This window comes from Sceloporus occidentalis, unplaced genomic scaffold (assembly GCF_023333645.1).
Source record: "Sceloporus occidentalis isolate IW3139 unplaced genomic scaffold, rSceOcc1.0.p SCAF_523, whole genome shotgun sequence".
Taxonomy (NCBI): Eukaryota; Metazoa; Chordata; class Lepidosauria; order Squamata; family Phrynosomatidae; genus Sceloporus; species Sceloporus occidentalis.
The window spans coordinates 72,733-88,403 of NW_028317503.1; the positions used below are offsets into that span (position 1 = coordinate 72,733).

General features: G+C 44.3%; 1 protein-coding gene across 7 annotated transcripts; it reads left to right on the forward strand.

Annotated features, from left to right (window-relative positions):
* The first annotated feature begins 54 nt into the window (after window positions 1-54).
* On the forward strand, window positions 55-14,901 carry LOC149271421 (tetratricopeptide repeat protein 8-like). 7 transcript variants are annotated; one of them, XM_089507445.1, is made up of 15 exons: window positions 55-182; window positions 2,134-2,149; window positions 5,737-5,857; window positions 6,666-6,729; window positions 6,987-7,146; window positions 7,235-7,324; window positions 8,928-8,972; window positions 9,082-9,167; window positions 9,654-9,741; window positions 10,354-10,464; window positions 10,830-10,969; window positions 11,553-11,727; window positions 13,761-13,883; window positions 14,568-14,651; window positions 14,785-14,901. In XM_089507445.1, exons 1-15 carry the CDS (start codon window positions 55-57, stop codon window positions 14,899-14,901), a joined length of 1,548 nt encoding a protein of 515 aa, XP_089363571.1. The 7 variants fall into 7 exon arrangements, with proteins under 7 accessions (XP_089363571.1, XP_089363572.1, XP_089363570.1 ...); XM_089507446.1 differs by lacking the exon at window positions 2,134-2,149 and adding an exon at window positions 1,519-1,545 and having other exon boundaries at window positions 55-168; XM_089507444.1 differs by lacking the exon at window positions 2,134-2,149 and having other exon boundaries at window positions 55-201.
* The last annotated feature ends 770 nt before the right edge of the window (window positions 14,902-15,671 follow it).

The window sequence follows — 15,671 nt, forward strand, 5'->3', positions numbered from 1 at the left end:
GACGAGGCCTTGCTCCGAGCCGGCCGCTGTGGGTGAGAGCTGCACCCGGTGAGGATGGGGCTGGAGTCGGAGCCGCTGCTCCAGGCTTGGAGTTATTTCCGGCGTAGGAAGTTTGAGCTTTGCGCCCAGGTGTGCTCTCGGATACTGGAGCAGGAGCCCTGTGACCAGGTACAGCGGCCGGGGCAACATGGGGTGCCTGGGGTATGAGGGGGCTGCTTGTCTGGGCAGTGAGGGGTAAGGTTGGGGTTTCCCTATTAACATCTGACTCCCAAAATCTGCAGGATTTCAGGATCTCCCCACCTGATGTCGGGCAAGTTGGGGTACTTAGGGGATACTCCTAGATCAGCCTCTGACAGGACCATTTCACAAGAGGGACTAGCACATGCCCTTGGGCCGTCGGCGTGACGGGCTTGGCTCGCCCCCGAGGGCCGTCGGCGTGACGGGCTTGGCTCGCCCCCGAGGGCCGTCGGCGTGACGGGCTTGGCTCGCCCCCGAGGGCCGTCGGCGTGACGGGCTTGGCTCGCCCCCGAGGGCCGTCGGGGTGACGGGCGCGTCTCTCCCCAAGGTGCGTCGATGTTTTCTTCACTGATGTCACATTGTGAAGGTTAACGAGGGCATCGCTAATGATACCGTTTATGCAAATGTAATCAATATAAGAGACTCCGTGATTATTCTGCGCAGACGACGTAACCGATAACATATTGGGAAATTAAATCATTTTATTTCTGCTTCAAAGTCCACCCGGTTTTTCTATGAAGAATTTGCAGAAGAGGCGGGGGAGCAACGATTGATATAAACAGAATTACTGAGAATAAATATTTATAGAATGTTTAAAAACCTAAACAATAACGTTTATAGTTGCCGATCGTTACTTTTACTTTGAAGTCGCTGGTTTTATTTTCTTAGCTTTAATTGTAAAGTAGATTTGAATTCATATCCCATCGCTGCCACAAACCTTTCCCGAACTTGCCGTGAATACATTGTGTTATAGATTTAGATTATACACGACTTTAAACAGGTTTGGGGTCTCTTGAAAAGCACATTCTGTCCGTTAAAATAACACAAAATGGATCAGAAATCCAGCGCAGACAGGGTTAATGTCGTAAATGACTATTGTAGCTGGAAACGGCAGATTTTTATGGAATCTCTTCATAGGCGTACAGAGGCCCTTTATCACTCCCATCACTCCTGTGCTCCAATGGCCCTTTATCACTCCCATCACTCCTGTGCTCCAATGGCCCTTTATCACTCCCATCACTCCTGTGCTCCAATGGCCCTTTATCACTCCCATCACTCCTGTGCTCCAATGGCCCTTTATCACGCCCATCACTCCTGTGCTCCAATGACCCTTTATCACTCCCATCACTCCTGTGCTCCAATGGCCCTTTATCACTCCTGTGCTCCAATGGCACGTTGTGTTCACTGATCCAAGTTGAAGTTTAAAAGGATAATTGATGTTAGAAAACCCTTTTGCGATTACGTTACAGTCAGAAATGTCCTCGTTTTCCATGAAAACAGCTGAGTGACCCCAAACTTTTGCACAGCGTGTATATGCTTTAATATTGTATCGAGGCACAGCTTGTATGTGGGAAACACGACTTCCTTCAGTACAATCCGAGGCTCTGTGGTCTGCCCGCCATATGGGACATATTGGCTTTCAGAGATATCCCAGTGTGTCTGAGGCTAACATATAAGAGGATGAAAGCGCGCTAATACCACGGATGAAATACTTAACCCTATATATATATATATATATATATATATATATATATACACACACACACACACACCAGGCCTGGAGGTGCGTCCGTTACAAAGATCCTGTCCACACACCCTGAAAATAACGGGTTAAAATTGACAGAACAAGCGGGGAAGGATATTGGGATTCCGTGTTACAAAGTAATTTATTAGATTATGTAGCTTGGTTGCAGTCCGTGCCGTTTGATCTTTGGCTACTGGTTTATTTTGTAGTAAATCGCTGCAGCCGCTGCCGCCTCTCTGCTCCCAGCCACCGAGTCTGCCCCCCCCCCACAACCTCGTTCCGATAACGAATGGAGATGCTGCAACACGTCGTCTGTCTTTATTTTCTTCAAACCTGCTATCTTATTATTGAAATTATAGATTTGATTTAAGGCTTCCGATTCTCAGAGTTGTTGTTGTTGCCAATGTTGTTTTATTGTTTTATATAGCGCCGTTATCTTCCGCAGCGATGTAAAATGGATCGTCACGCTTGAGCCTGCGGGTTTCCTCTTGGCATAAAGCGTTGATTTGGCTCGTATGACCCACTAAAAATCTCTCTCTCGCTCTAGCGATAAGTATGCAGGGGTTGTAAAGGGCTGCGTCACGGTTTTTACTGCTTTTGGCAAATACCGGGCCAAAAAGTCTCTGTAAGCGTAAGCGGTGTTGTTGCCAATGAAAAAAAAATGTGACTTCAATCCTGCTGACTGAACAACATGGCGATGGGGTGGCCGGAGAAGCTTAAAATGTTGCTTTTGTCCATAAAGTGGGACATATGGAGCAGAGAGAGATGTAATCAGATTATGTATCCAATAAGATGATTGGGAAACAAGGCTGGATGTGGTTTCTTTCCGGTCGCCCGGCTGTTTGCCTTCCTTATCGTCAGAGGGGTGAGAACGTACAATGTATACCTGTAGCTCAGGAAGCTTGGTCAGCAGGGGGTTAATAAATCAGCCCTGCACGACCCCGCACTTTGATGACCTTCCATGTCTGAAAACATAATGGGGTAATCTGCTGAGCGGTCAGGATGCCATATTGGGTTCTGTAAGCGGGGTTAGTGATTAAATAGGGATCTATCTAATAAAGAGGTTTATCCGTATCCTCACATATCCAAACGTAAAATCTAATGGAAGAACGAGTGATCGGATCCAACCCGTCCGATGGATACACTGAGGCTCCATCGGCAGAGCTTACCCACCATGTCCTTACGGAAACATAGTGTCACTAGATCAAGATCCGGGCTTCCAAAGTATCCGCAATACAAACAGGCTTAGAGTGGCTTTATCCGTTATCTTCATCCGTATTTCAGTCCGCGTGGAGCTGCAGAACGTTCACCGGAAGGTCGTCCTTGGGATATTGTCGCCGACATCAAAAATAAAGCGGCTGCCGAGAGAGTGACTTACAGGCACCTGAAAATGATTAACAGTGGGCTTGTAAACCGGTGGGATTTATCTCTGTGTATTTTTTTTTCTCTCCATTAAAGACCAGAATAAGCCCGTTATGCAGCCGTTGACTTGCAGTTATGTTCCCGGGGTGCTGAGCTATTAACCTTTTGAAGGTGACATTCCAGGCATCATAACCCCGTCAGAGACACAGATAGGCTACGTGTATCTCTGATCGATTGGCCGCGCCGTACGGGCTTTACGGACCGTGAAAGTGGGCATAGTAAAAATCTAAAACGGGCCATCACGGACGTGGTGGGTTTTACTAGCAGAACAGCAGGCTCTGGATTAGGGTTCTCATCATCGGTACTAGACGGCTCTTCGATGTCTGTAGCTCGTAGAAATCTCAGTCCATCTCAGGAAATCATTTTTCTAGCGGTCTGTGCCGTTTTAGTGAATTTCTGTGCCATTATAAAGAATTGCAGCTGTTGGCCTTGAAGCAGAACGTCTCCCGTTCTCCGTTCCGGAACGCCGCCTTTACTGCGTTTACATTTCATATTCTTTCTTTTACTGCTTCAAGGAGTCCGGTTCTGGAGACCTCACACAGGTAACGAAATAGACAAATAGAAACGTTCGCTCCGATTTGTCAAACTTAATTAAATAAAACAGTTGATTAAGTTTAGAGTACACCCCCCCCCCCAAAACAAACAAATCTAACCCATGGCAATATATCCTTTTAATTAAAGATTTATACGGCGAGCTATATCTGCGAAGATTTATCAGGAAATGTATATTGTGAATCACGCATATTGTTTAGTGTTAATTAGATTAGAAAACCAGCAGTTTTCTGTAGTAGAAATAATCTCAGACTCCCTTGGAGGAAGAAGCCAGAAGAAATTCATTATTTTTCCAGCATATTTTAATTAGTGCTCAGCATCATTAACTCTGTGTGTACCGGGTTCAAGTGGGCATATCTTCAATTCTATTTTCACTGCCCTGGAAAATGCCATTAAAAACACGGTATACCTCCCAAGTATGCTCACCCAGTCCCTCTTTGGGGCGTGTTCTTCTCCCCCCCCCCTTGTCTCTCCTCTGATGCCCCTCTTTCCCCCCCTAATGCCCCTCTTTTCTAGGCGGTCAGAATGTTTGCTGGGTATGAGGGTATCGCAGGGTTCTACAGCCCTAAAAGCCCCAATAATGTGTATAGAAACAGCAGGAACCGGCATTATAAATTGAATGGGGTAAATAAATCCCATTATTCTTCTAATCTAAATGCCCCACTCAGTTACACAAATACCCCCACAATAGGGCACACAACTCCACCCAAGCCACGCCTCTAACCACACCCCAAAAGTGCCTCTCTTGGGCCACATAAAATCTGAGGAGCGTCAGCGCATCTAAATATCAGCGAGTTTGGTGTTTTTACGCAACGCGAATGTGTTAATTTGTATTTTCAGCTTGTCTGCTTTGCTCCCATTTGTCTCCCCTAATTACAGACGTCGTGTCCAATACGGTCGATAGCCTGAAAGGTATTCCCTGTCACTGTTCATTTCTAACAAATGCCAGACAATGAAGATCATTCTAGGTGAAAAACTTCCTCGTAGAATGTATTGAATGTTAAGTAAGAGATCAGATGACCAGAATGCTATTTTGAGACGTACCAAACTGTCAGAAAATGTATGTTACAAATTATTTTACATCTAGAAGACCCTTATTTCTCAGAAGCCCGAGGGCACGTCCTGTTCAATCCCTCCCTCTGAAGCACCGAGCACCTAGAGTTGCGTAGATGTAGGTTTGATTCTCTAAACAGGTCAAGGTCTGCGTTTTCCCAGATCTCTTAAAGCTTAGCCAACGAAGGAAGTAGACGGCCCCATAAATTAATGGAAGACCACGTTCTGAGTCCAGACCACCTTCAGAAGGGCCTGCAGATGGGTCTGTTGCTTGAAGGCATCTTATGGCCTTCATTAGCAACCCAAGAATTGCCACCCGTCGCAAGGATGTCCAGGGTCCGCTATTCTGGAGGGGTCACTAATGCTGCAAAACATCTCACGTCAACGCAATAAACCACCCGTCGACAGTGGATGTGGAATACACAGAATGTTTCTAGGTCTCCGATTTGGAGAAAGGAGGGTTTTCCATTCCAAGTGCCAAGAGGAGAACGATAGAAGTGGGAATAAGTTTGGATAAATCCATGTTTCTACTTAATTTAGCAGAAATGTTTTGTCACCTGTTTTCTTGAGGTTGGAGATATAGTTTCCTTTACACCAATGTGATGCTTTTCTTCCCTGCGCGTGGTGGGCTCTCCTTGTTCTGTAAAACAATGAGTACTGAAAATGTGTACCTGTCAAACACCAGGCTCTCTAAATACATTCTTGCCGTAGATATTACTTTTTGTCCTCTGATACATTCTCCCCATGGCCTGGATAGACATATACTTTAAAACTGGGGCACTTCATCATAATTCATAAAAAAAAAATAATTGGCTGATAAAATTATACTTGAAACGTTGCTGCTTAGTTGTCTGCGATCCATTTCCGTGGGCTGTTTGTGATGCGGTGGCCGGACCCCATCCAGCAGAAGGCGGTCTAACTCTTTCGTTCCTTGTCTTCTCTTGCAGGCGGCCTGGAGTCTGAAGACCCGAGCTCTCACCGAGATGGTTTATGTGGACGAAGTTGATGTTGACCAGGAGGGAATGGCAGAGATGATGTTGGATGAAAATTCGATCGCTCAGGTGGCTCGTAAGTTCACCCCAATGTATAGGATTAGCCCTTTTTTTTTTTTTACCCATCCAAGGTATGAATTGCCAACAGCCTCAAGAGCGGAAAATTCCAGACTCTCCTCCAGGTTCGGACCTCGAGGAGAGTCGCTCTATATGTTTTTAGTGGTTCTACAGAATGCAAGACTGGGTTTCTAACACTGGGGGTCTTGTGTGAATTCACTTGAAAACGTATGTGGCGACCGGCATTTGCCCGAAGCTTGCTGTCTAGAGATGCCTCTCCTGTGTTCTGATTCTTGTGAGATTGAAACATCCCCACCAAGCACCGGAGTGCGTGTGCAGCCTCCTAACATACATGTATACGTGTGTATTGATGACATATGAGCAGGGCTGCCAGAAGCACTTTTTTATCTGATAATTAATCATACGCAGCTGATGGAGACAAGCCCAGCTATACCTTCCTCGTTATGCTCATGTAAGGGTCAGTGTCCTGCCCTAGGACTGTGTAATCCCTTGCAGGGGATCTGTAAATCTATTGAGATGCCCACGGTGTTCCTCTCGCTATTTCATTGTACTGTCAAAGGTTGCTGTGATATTTTTAATACCCCAAGGAGGAAGCGATTATCGTGCTTGATGTTAAAACCTCAATGGCTGCCTTACAGAGCGTTGGAAAGCATTGTATAGGTGTCCTGTTGTACATTGCTACGTCATTTCATGGCTCCATAGAAAACAATAAATAATAACCTTTGCTTCCTCTTTAGTCCGCTCGTAGCATTTCTTATTTTCTTGAATACAGAACGTTAATTATTTGAATATTCTTTAAATTACAGGTCCCGGCACATCCCTTAAACAAGCAATGAATAAAAAGTTTGACGGCCCCAGTCCAGCAGTCAGGTAAAAAAAAAAAAAAAAAATCTTAGCTTCGGTCTTTCATGAAGAATTTTTTCCTTTTATGACTTTTACTGTATCCTCTTCTCACGTAGGATAGTGAAGTAACAAACGTCCAGCACCAAACACAATATGAAAAAATACATTTTTAGTAAGCCCACGCTTACTAAGGAGCCAATGGGAGATAGGCATGGAGTGATTCTGTCTCCCATTGGCTTCATCCCGAACCCTTCATTCTCTCTTTCCCTTGTTTGTATACGTAGACCAGTGACCCAGTCAGGAAGACCAATCACTGGATTTGCCAGACCCAGTACTCAGTCCGGACGGCCGGGGACCATGGAGCAAGCCATTAGGACTCCTAGAACCGCTAGTACAGCCCGGCCCATGACCAGCGCGGCCGGCCGAAGCATACGGCTTGGAACGGTAGTTATTTAAACCAAACAAGGTTAGCTAGCCGATGGGGACCGCGGTGAATCTAATAGTTTGTTAAAATGTTTCTCCTCTTACCCAGGCATCGATGCTTACTTACCCCGATGGACCTTTTATCAATATATCCCGGCTCAATTTGGCTAAATACGCAGAGAAACCCTACTTGGCAAAAGTGAGTTTGCTTCTAAAAAAAAAAACAAAAAAAAAACAAAACCCTGCAACAAATGGAACATAACATTTCTTAATGCTCTAGATAATAAAAAACGCTCATAATTTGGTCATGTGTCTCTTATTATTATAGCCCCCCCCATCCGTTTTTAGGTCTAAATATAGACCCTGATTAACTGAACATTTTGCCAAATGCTGCCCTACGTTAGAATATTTACTTGTAATAATTTCAAGGTCACCAGTGTTTACACAATAATCTACCGTATTTGCTCGATTATAAGACGACCCTGATTATAAGACGACCCCCCAAATCTGAATATTAATTTAGGAAAAAAAGAAAAAGCCTGAATATAAGACGACCCTATAGGAAAAAAGTTTTACCAGTAAATGTTAATTCATGTAAACTATTTTTTTTTTTTAATAAAAGCTATGATTGAGAAAAATATTTTGGTTTTATTTCCTTCTATTTTCCAACCTGCCCTCCCAGTTATGCACATCTGCCCCAGAAATGCCTTATACCCCCTACATGCCACTGTGCCCCACGATATGCCTTTTAACCCTCTAAATGCCACTGTGCCCCATGATATGCCTTTTAACCCTATATGCCACTGTGCCTCATGATATGCCTTTTGACCCCCTATGTGCCACTCTGCCTCCAGAAATGCCTTATACCCCTATGTGCCACTCTGGCATTTAGAGGGTTAAAAGGCATATTATGGGGAAGAGTGACATATAGGGAGGTTTAAGGCATTCAGGAGGCAGCGGTGCGGGGAACTCTGACAGCCGGGGAAGGTCTGCGCGATGGACGCAGACAACCCCCGCTGCTAGCCACGCCTCCTTCCTGCTGCAGCGGAAGTTGTCCACACGAATCGCGTAGATGTCAACCCGCTGCCCCGGTATACAGCAGGAAATTGGAAGCACCGGTAAGTGCGGCGGGCGGGCGTTGGGAGGGGAGACAGGAGGATCCAGGTCCCCTGCAGCTGCGGGGGATCTGGATCTTAGTCGTCTCATAGTCAGACCTATTTGAGGTCTGATTATAAGACGACCCCGATTATAAGACGAGGGGTATTTTTTTCTTATAATCGAGCAAATACGGTATTACAAATGAAATGGCTTATTTAACCCCTTCACGACAAAGCCCAAACATGTACAGGCTCACAATGCATTGTCTTTAATGGGTTTAAGGACAACCCGTAGTCCTTAAGTGGTTGATATTCCAAAGTGAGGGATAATAAGATGTGTAGGATTCCTGTTCTTTCCCAGTCACCTGTCCGACGTGTGGCCCCTGGAGGTGAGAGGATACGTAAACCCAAATCAGAATCCCGGGGGTGATGGACAGCTAACGTTGTTCCCATGTGGGGCGTCAATTTAGAGGGTCACTTTTGTGTGTTCAGTCTCTGAATGACTTGTATGTAGCACCTGGATCTCTCTTTGCTGCTTACAGATCGTTTTAATGCACTCATCATCTCTGGGGGGACAGAGAGTTTGTTTTTAAATCACTAATGGCATCGCGGACTTGGTGATATGGAAACGACCTGCATCTCTCGTGTATGTTTTTGTTAGCTGAAGACTTTCGGTGAAGTTCACGTGCGTTTTGTTTTTTCCAGGCCCTGTTCGAGTACATCTTTCATCACGAAAACGACGTCAAAAACGTAAGGATGCAGAATGCTACGTCACAGAAAAAATATCTAATTCATGAAAGTATTTTCTTTAAAAAGCCCAACACAGGCTGATTGTTGATTCCGCCTGTGTCATTCGCAGGCCCTGGAGCTGGCCGCCCTGGCCACAGAGTATGTGCAGTTTAAGGATTGGTGGTGGAAAGTGCAGCTTGGAAAATGCTATTACAGGTAGGCCCCAATTACAAATAATACTGGCAAATCTGTACATGCGCGCGCATGCTTAATACGGCCGTTTCATCTGCATAGCGAAAGGTTTCGCACCCCAGGGCCAGGGACACTCCTGTGAGCCCATTATACCCCCTTCCCATTGTCACCTAAAATCATTTCTAAGGGACGCTGTGACAAGCCGAGCTCCCATTAGACAGACGATGAGATATTTGGAAGGAACGCCGTGACCTTGGATTTCCTGGTATTGTTTTCACTGCTCCTTTCAGATCCTCGGAGCTCCGATGGATGGTTTGTGGGGAGGGCATCAGCGCAGCGCTTCACAATCAGCTGGGGAGACATATGAACTTTATGTCCGTACAGTTAATGTTCTCTTCGTTAAGAGGGGCTTAGCTTTAGTTGCCATTACCGAAGCTCATGGTATTTTTAACTGATTTCGTGTTGTTTTACTTTACGGATGTCGCGTCCATCTCGCTGTTTTCTGTAAAGGCTGGGATTGTACCGGGAAGCAGAGAAGCAGTTTAAATCGGCCCTCGCGCAGCAGGACATGGTGGACATATTCCTGTACTTGGGGAAGGTAAGTCAATCTCCAAGATGTCTGGATGCTCTCAGCAAGGCGTGCAGCTGGAGATATATTAATTTAATTTAATAGACCAGACATAAAGCAGCACAAGCCACAAGTCACATCTCTTACCCCGCCTGGGGATTTATATGTTCCCAGGGGTTTTTGCGCACTTACTTGTCTGCTTTGCTGTCCCAGAGTCACCAACTTTGCAATGGGAAGTCCCATTTCTGATTCAGAAACGTATAGGCAGAGGGGCAAGAACCCGGATCTCCTTAGATCTCGTGCCCTGCCATCAGTCCATGCCTTGCGTTAAAATGTGAGTTGAGTAAAGAAAATAAAAGCTCCCTGAACCCCTGTACTAATTAATCCGTGTCGCTGCTGTGATGTGTAATTTAAAACAGGACAGAGAGATTGGAGAGCGGCGATGAGGTTAGGAGAGGCCAAAGATGTTGAGTTTCGTTACATGCCACACAAGGATACACAAATGTATTACGTTTGTCCAGCGGGTTTCTAGTCGGGAGATCCCTGCTTCTATACTTAAGCGTAGAACCCAAACTTTCTGTGATTTCTCCTCATCGCAGCTTTTTGGAAATAATCTGACGACGCTTACTAATGCTTTATTAGGTTTATACGCGGATGGACCAGCCTCTGACAGCTCTGACTCTCTTTAAACAAGCTTTGGACCGCTTTCCTAAAGAAGTGACGCTCCTGTGTGCAGTGGCCCGGATTCACGAGGTGGGTGGCTCGTTTTTTGTTTTTTTTTCCCCAGCGAGTGCCCCCTGGAGTCTTTACTCCACTTTATTATGAATTAAAATGCTGGGGAACCAAACAAGTGAAGAGTGTAACGGCTACTAGGCACGCTGCACAATCTTAGTGACGGCGTCTCCCACACGTCTCATTCATCCAGACGGTCTTTGTAAAGACGTTATGGCGCAGTAACAACGGTGACGGGCGCGTAATATAGGTTTTTAATTTGCCTTTTGGTGCGTTCATCCACAGGGGCTATTTTTTTTTCTTGGCTGATATAATTGCATAAATGTACAGAGACAGAAATGATCAGTACATTAACTGCAATGATACGTCTTGTTTTGTGTGTTCAGGAACTGAATGACATGCAGTCGGCGTCCGAGTACTACAAAGACGTCCTCAAACAAGACAACACCAACGTGGAAGCCATCGCGTGCATCGGGAGCAACCACTTCTACACCGACCAGCCCGAGATCGCGCTGAGATTCTACAGGTGCGCCGGGCGCTGGGGTAACCGGCGTCTCAAAGCTTTATTCTGCATCTCGAGAAAAATATTTCCACTCGTGATCACGGCCCTCCCAGGTTTAAAGATAACTTTATACCCCGAAAACAGAACATTTTTTTTAAACAAAATAGTGCTCTACAAGCAAAATTAGCAAAAGTTTGATTATTTAAGAATTCAGGCGTCCATAGGGGCAAGAACAGCTTTTATAAGTGTTTGGGGGCAGTAGCAGCAGTTTCTGATGCCCCCATGCCTCTGTGTGTATACCCTTATTGTACAGCGCTGCTCAGTATGAGGCCACTATATAGATAAAAGTAATAACAATAATGGATGATGTCTCAGGGGTATGAAACATTCCATGTAGGAGACCCCGCGGGAAGCGGCTGAGGGTCCGTCTGAGCACGTCCCGTTTCCCAGCCCGTGCTGGCAGGTGGAGGAGGGTGCATGTCCTGGGTTATGTATTCCGGCTGGTGTGATGCTGTGTAGTAGACACTGTGTTTTTTGCAGATTGTTTTTAGTGTTGTTGTTTTTGTCTTGCACACCAAGGTTTTTACTGCTTCTCTCTATTTTCCAGACGCCTTCTTCAGATGGGTGTCTACAACTGTCAGCTCTTCAACAACTTGGGATTGTGCTGCTTCTACGCCCAGCAGTACGACATGATCCTGACCTCCTTCGAACGAGCCCTGTCTCTGGCCGAGAACGAGGAGGAGGCAGCTGAGGTGTGGTACAACTTGGGACACGTAGCAGTGGTAAGTACATGGCCAAGGGAGGCAAAATGCACCTTTTCAGTGAATCATTAAACCTTTTTTTTTAACACTTGCTGTTGGATGGGTGATGATCTGACATGCTACAGAGAGCTCAGGGGTGAGCCCATAGGTACCCAGGCACTGCTATGGTATTTCTTCTAGTCCTCCCCATATAACTGAAACCCAAACGTATATTAATAAATAAACTCAATCCAAAGATCACTTACACAATCATGCACATACTATCTGCCTTCTCTCCCTCACACCACCAAACCCTGGCTCACCTCTGGCTCTCTAACACCGTACGCTGAAACATACTATCACCCCAACATGATATACTAACATTTACACACTCCTGCTGCCGCCATACGCCCATACATACGCTGACACACACTCAGTAATGAATTATTTATATATTATATTCAACATGTTAATTGGTTATATTTATGTAAATTTAATATGTTTTATATTGATTGTATGTAATTCAGACAGCCTAATGAATTCAGATTTCATATTTTGATCCTGTATTTGATTAATCATGAGAGAACTCGTTTTTTATGCGATTCTCTATGTATATTTAATGTATATATGTGGCTATGATTATGACTATATATTCAGTTGATCCAATTCATTTATTTGATATATTCATATTGGAATCAGTCCATCTATTTATTTATCTACATAAATCTTTGTTTAACTAATGAACTTGGATTCTATATGCATGTTGATTACAACAAACTCTGTTTCCCCTGATGATCAGTATACTGTATATGTGCGATTGTGAATATACATAAAGTTTCAGTGATTCAAGATTAATATGCATTTTATCCGATGACTCAACAACCCACTAGATCTATTCGTTTGTCTTTCTAGATGTCCTTATGTGTTTAATACACTTATTATGAATCTATTAATTTGATTAAATAAACGTTCATTTATTTATTGGTCAAGAATATCGGCCCCCAACGAACATAAGGGGCGGGGCTTTAGTGACGCATGGTCTCTTGGTTCCCGACGTTGTGCCTCGCCATGGCATCATGTCGGTGACCATGGTTACCATGACGCTATAGAAGTCCCGTGGTATATTCCGGCCTATTGCGAGACTTCTTTAAGTCTAAAGGTAAGATGGAAGTCTCGGGGCATTTGTCTCCTTTCGCGATACTTTTTCTAAATAAATAGATAGGTCTCCTGTAGAGCAAGTAATGCGTCTCCTTGTTTGCAGCTGAGGACGTTTTCTACAAACGAAAAAATAATTATTATTATTGAGTTGATTGTTTGTTTTTATTTTAATCATTTATTTTTTGGGCTTATTAACCCTAATATATAAATATATATATTTGTTATTGTATGTGTTTTTTTTTGTTTTTGTATGTATTTTTAATATGTTTGTTATTGTTTCTTTTATTTATAATATATTAATACATTCTACACTTTTTCAGCGCTGTCTTTCTTGAGTTAATCTTTTGACAAACACTCATGTCAACACCATACAGCAACATGCACACACATTCTAACAGAATGCAGTCACACATACTAATACACGCTCATGCAAACACCGTACACTAACAATAACACACAATCTAACACACACACTCAAGCGAACATTTGGAAACACTATCCATTCACACACACACTCTATTGCCATACACTCACTCACGCTAATAGCATGCGCTCACGCAAACAAACTAACCTCATAGCATTCTTCTTCCATACTGTAACAAACATCAGTTACAACACCGTGCACTTACATGTACATACACACTCTCCCCGCACCGCTGACCTAAGTACCCCTGAAGGAGCGGGATATCTGCCCTTGATGGGATATCTGCCCTTGAGAGGGGTGACTGTAGTAGCACCATGTGGATGTGTGAACAGCAAATGTCCTCTGTGTTTCCTGCTTGGTAGTTTGGCCGCTCTGTGAATCTGTATCAAATAATGCGTGACTTTGACTTCCCATACCATGGCCTCAATGCATACATTTATTGGACTACCGGGTACTTGAGAACTCATTAAATGGGTGCTAACTAATATTTCAGGGTATCGGAGACCTGAACCTGGCGTACCAGTGCTTCAAGCTGACTTTGGCCAATAATAACGACCATGCCGAAGCCTACAATAACTTGGCGGTTCTGGAGATGCGGAAAAACCACACCGAACAGGTAAGTGTTTTTAATCGAGGGCTTCCGTCTGAAAACCGGTACCCCGAGACTTCCGTTGGACTCGTCGTAAAGCCGATAAAACCCAAATAGTACATTTTAATTGAAGCTAACTTTTAACTCATTGTGTGCCGCACACTGAGGAATAGTAAGGTTTAGCTTTAGGGCTATAAACAGAATGAATATTTTGGAGCTTCTTGATCCGAGGAGAAATCCGATTGCCTTTTGGAGTCAGGAAGGAATTTTTTCCCCTGATGGCAGAATTCGCTTAATAAGGGTTTTTTTGGGGTTTTTTTTTGCCTTCTTTTGGATCAAGAGTAGGAAGGTTGGGTAGAAGGGCTGAACTTGATGGACTTTAGTCTTTTTTCAACCTTATGTATAAGTATGTAAGCTCTGAAATATTTTTCTGATTTCTCGCGTTGCAAGAATAAGACACAAGAAGAGCCACAAGTTTTTATTGTAATTATATTATTGTATCCCCCTTAACCTTGTAGGAGCAGGACCCGCTTCCAGTGTTAGCGTGTCTTGACGTGTGTTTGCGTTAATTTTGTTCTTATCGGATTGCTAATTTTCACTCTTCTTTACGGAATCGCCACTTTGTAAATGTAATGAACATTTTGTTCTGTGGACGGCGGACTATTTCTGATGGGACCCCTGTGACACGGCTTGGTAATGTTCTCGTTGCAGGCCAGAGCTCTTCTGCAAACAGCCGCGGCCGTGGCCCCTCACATGTACGAGCCACATTTTAACTTCGCCTCCCTCTCGGAGAAGGTAAGCGGGATTTATTTACGTTTCCGGCACGAATGTGTGATGGGATCTGTGCCGGACGGACACTGTTACAGACGCGCATGCTGTGTATCGGTAAGGAGTTGGCCATGGTCACCACTTGATTTCTCTCTTGCAGATTGGAGACCTTCAGAGCAGTTACATCGCTGCGCAGAAATCCGAGGCGGCTTTTCCCGATCACGTGGAGACTCAGCAACTGCTTGAGAAGTTGAGGCAGCATTTTGCAATGATTTAGTCGATTATTTTACACACACAACTGATAACTGCTACCAGATTTAATATTAACCGGCTGCCACCACTGATAAGATAATGCTAGTAGGGATTTAGGCTGTAGATAAAAGTTTAACCCTTCTGCCAACTGGAGCCAGCAAGATTTAACCCTGTTAGCGCAAAAAATGGTTAAAAGAATGCGCGAATGGATCACAATGGTGGTTTTTATCTAAGGATCGTTAGTACGGACGTTTCTGTGCCACAATGTACAGGTGGCGTGACCCCTGAAGGGAGTCTGTAAGCTTAATCGAGTAACACTCGTTCCAGAGTTACATGGAGGGCGGCTGAAGAAGTGACCTGGTGGTCTATACCTACACTTTCATTAGCTGCAGGAACATTTAAGTTGTGTGAACATTTTCATATATTGGTCTATATAGTAAAGTCCGTTGGGTTCTCGATAAAATCAAGCAAAAGCTCCTTTAAAAAGCAGTTTCTCCATTAGATTTCCTGGACGGGGTCAGCACTTTGGGAGAGCGAAGTTCATAGATGAAAGTAAATATCCGCAGAGAAATGATTATTTTGGCAGTAGGATCTGGGAGATCTGTGAATATGTGTTTTAGTCAATAAATTATTCTAGTTTTTGCACTTTATTTGCAGTTTCGTGAATGTTATTTTGTTTTATGATGTGTTACGGTATATCCCCCTCTTCCTTCCATTCTGCGGATGATGACGGACTACAACTCCTATGATGCCCTGGAAGCCTTTTGAAGCCTTTTGAATACATAAATTCAAGGG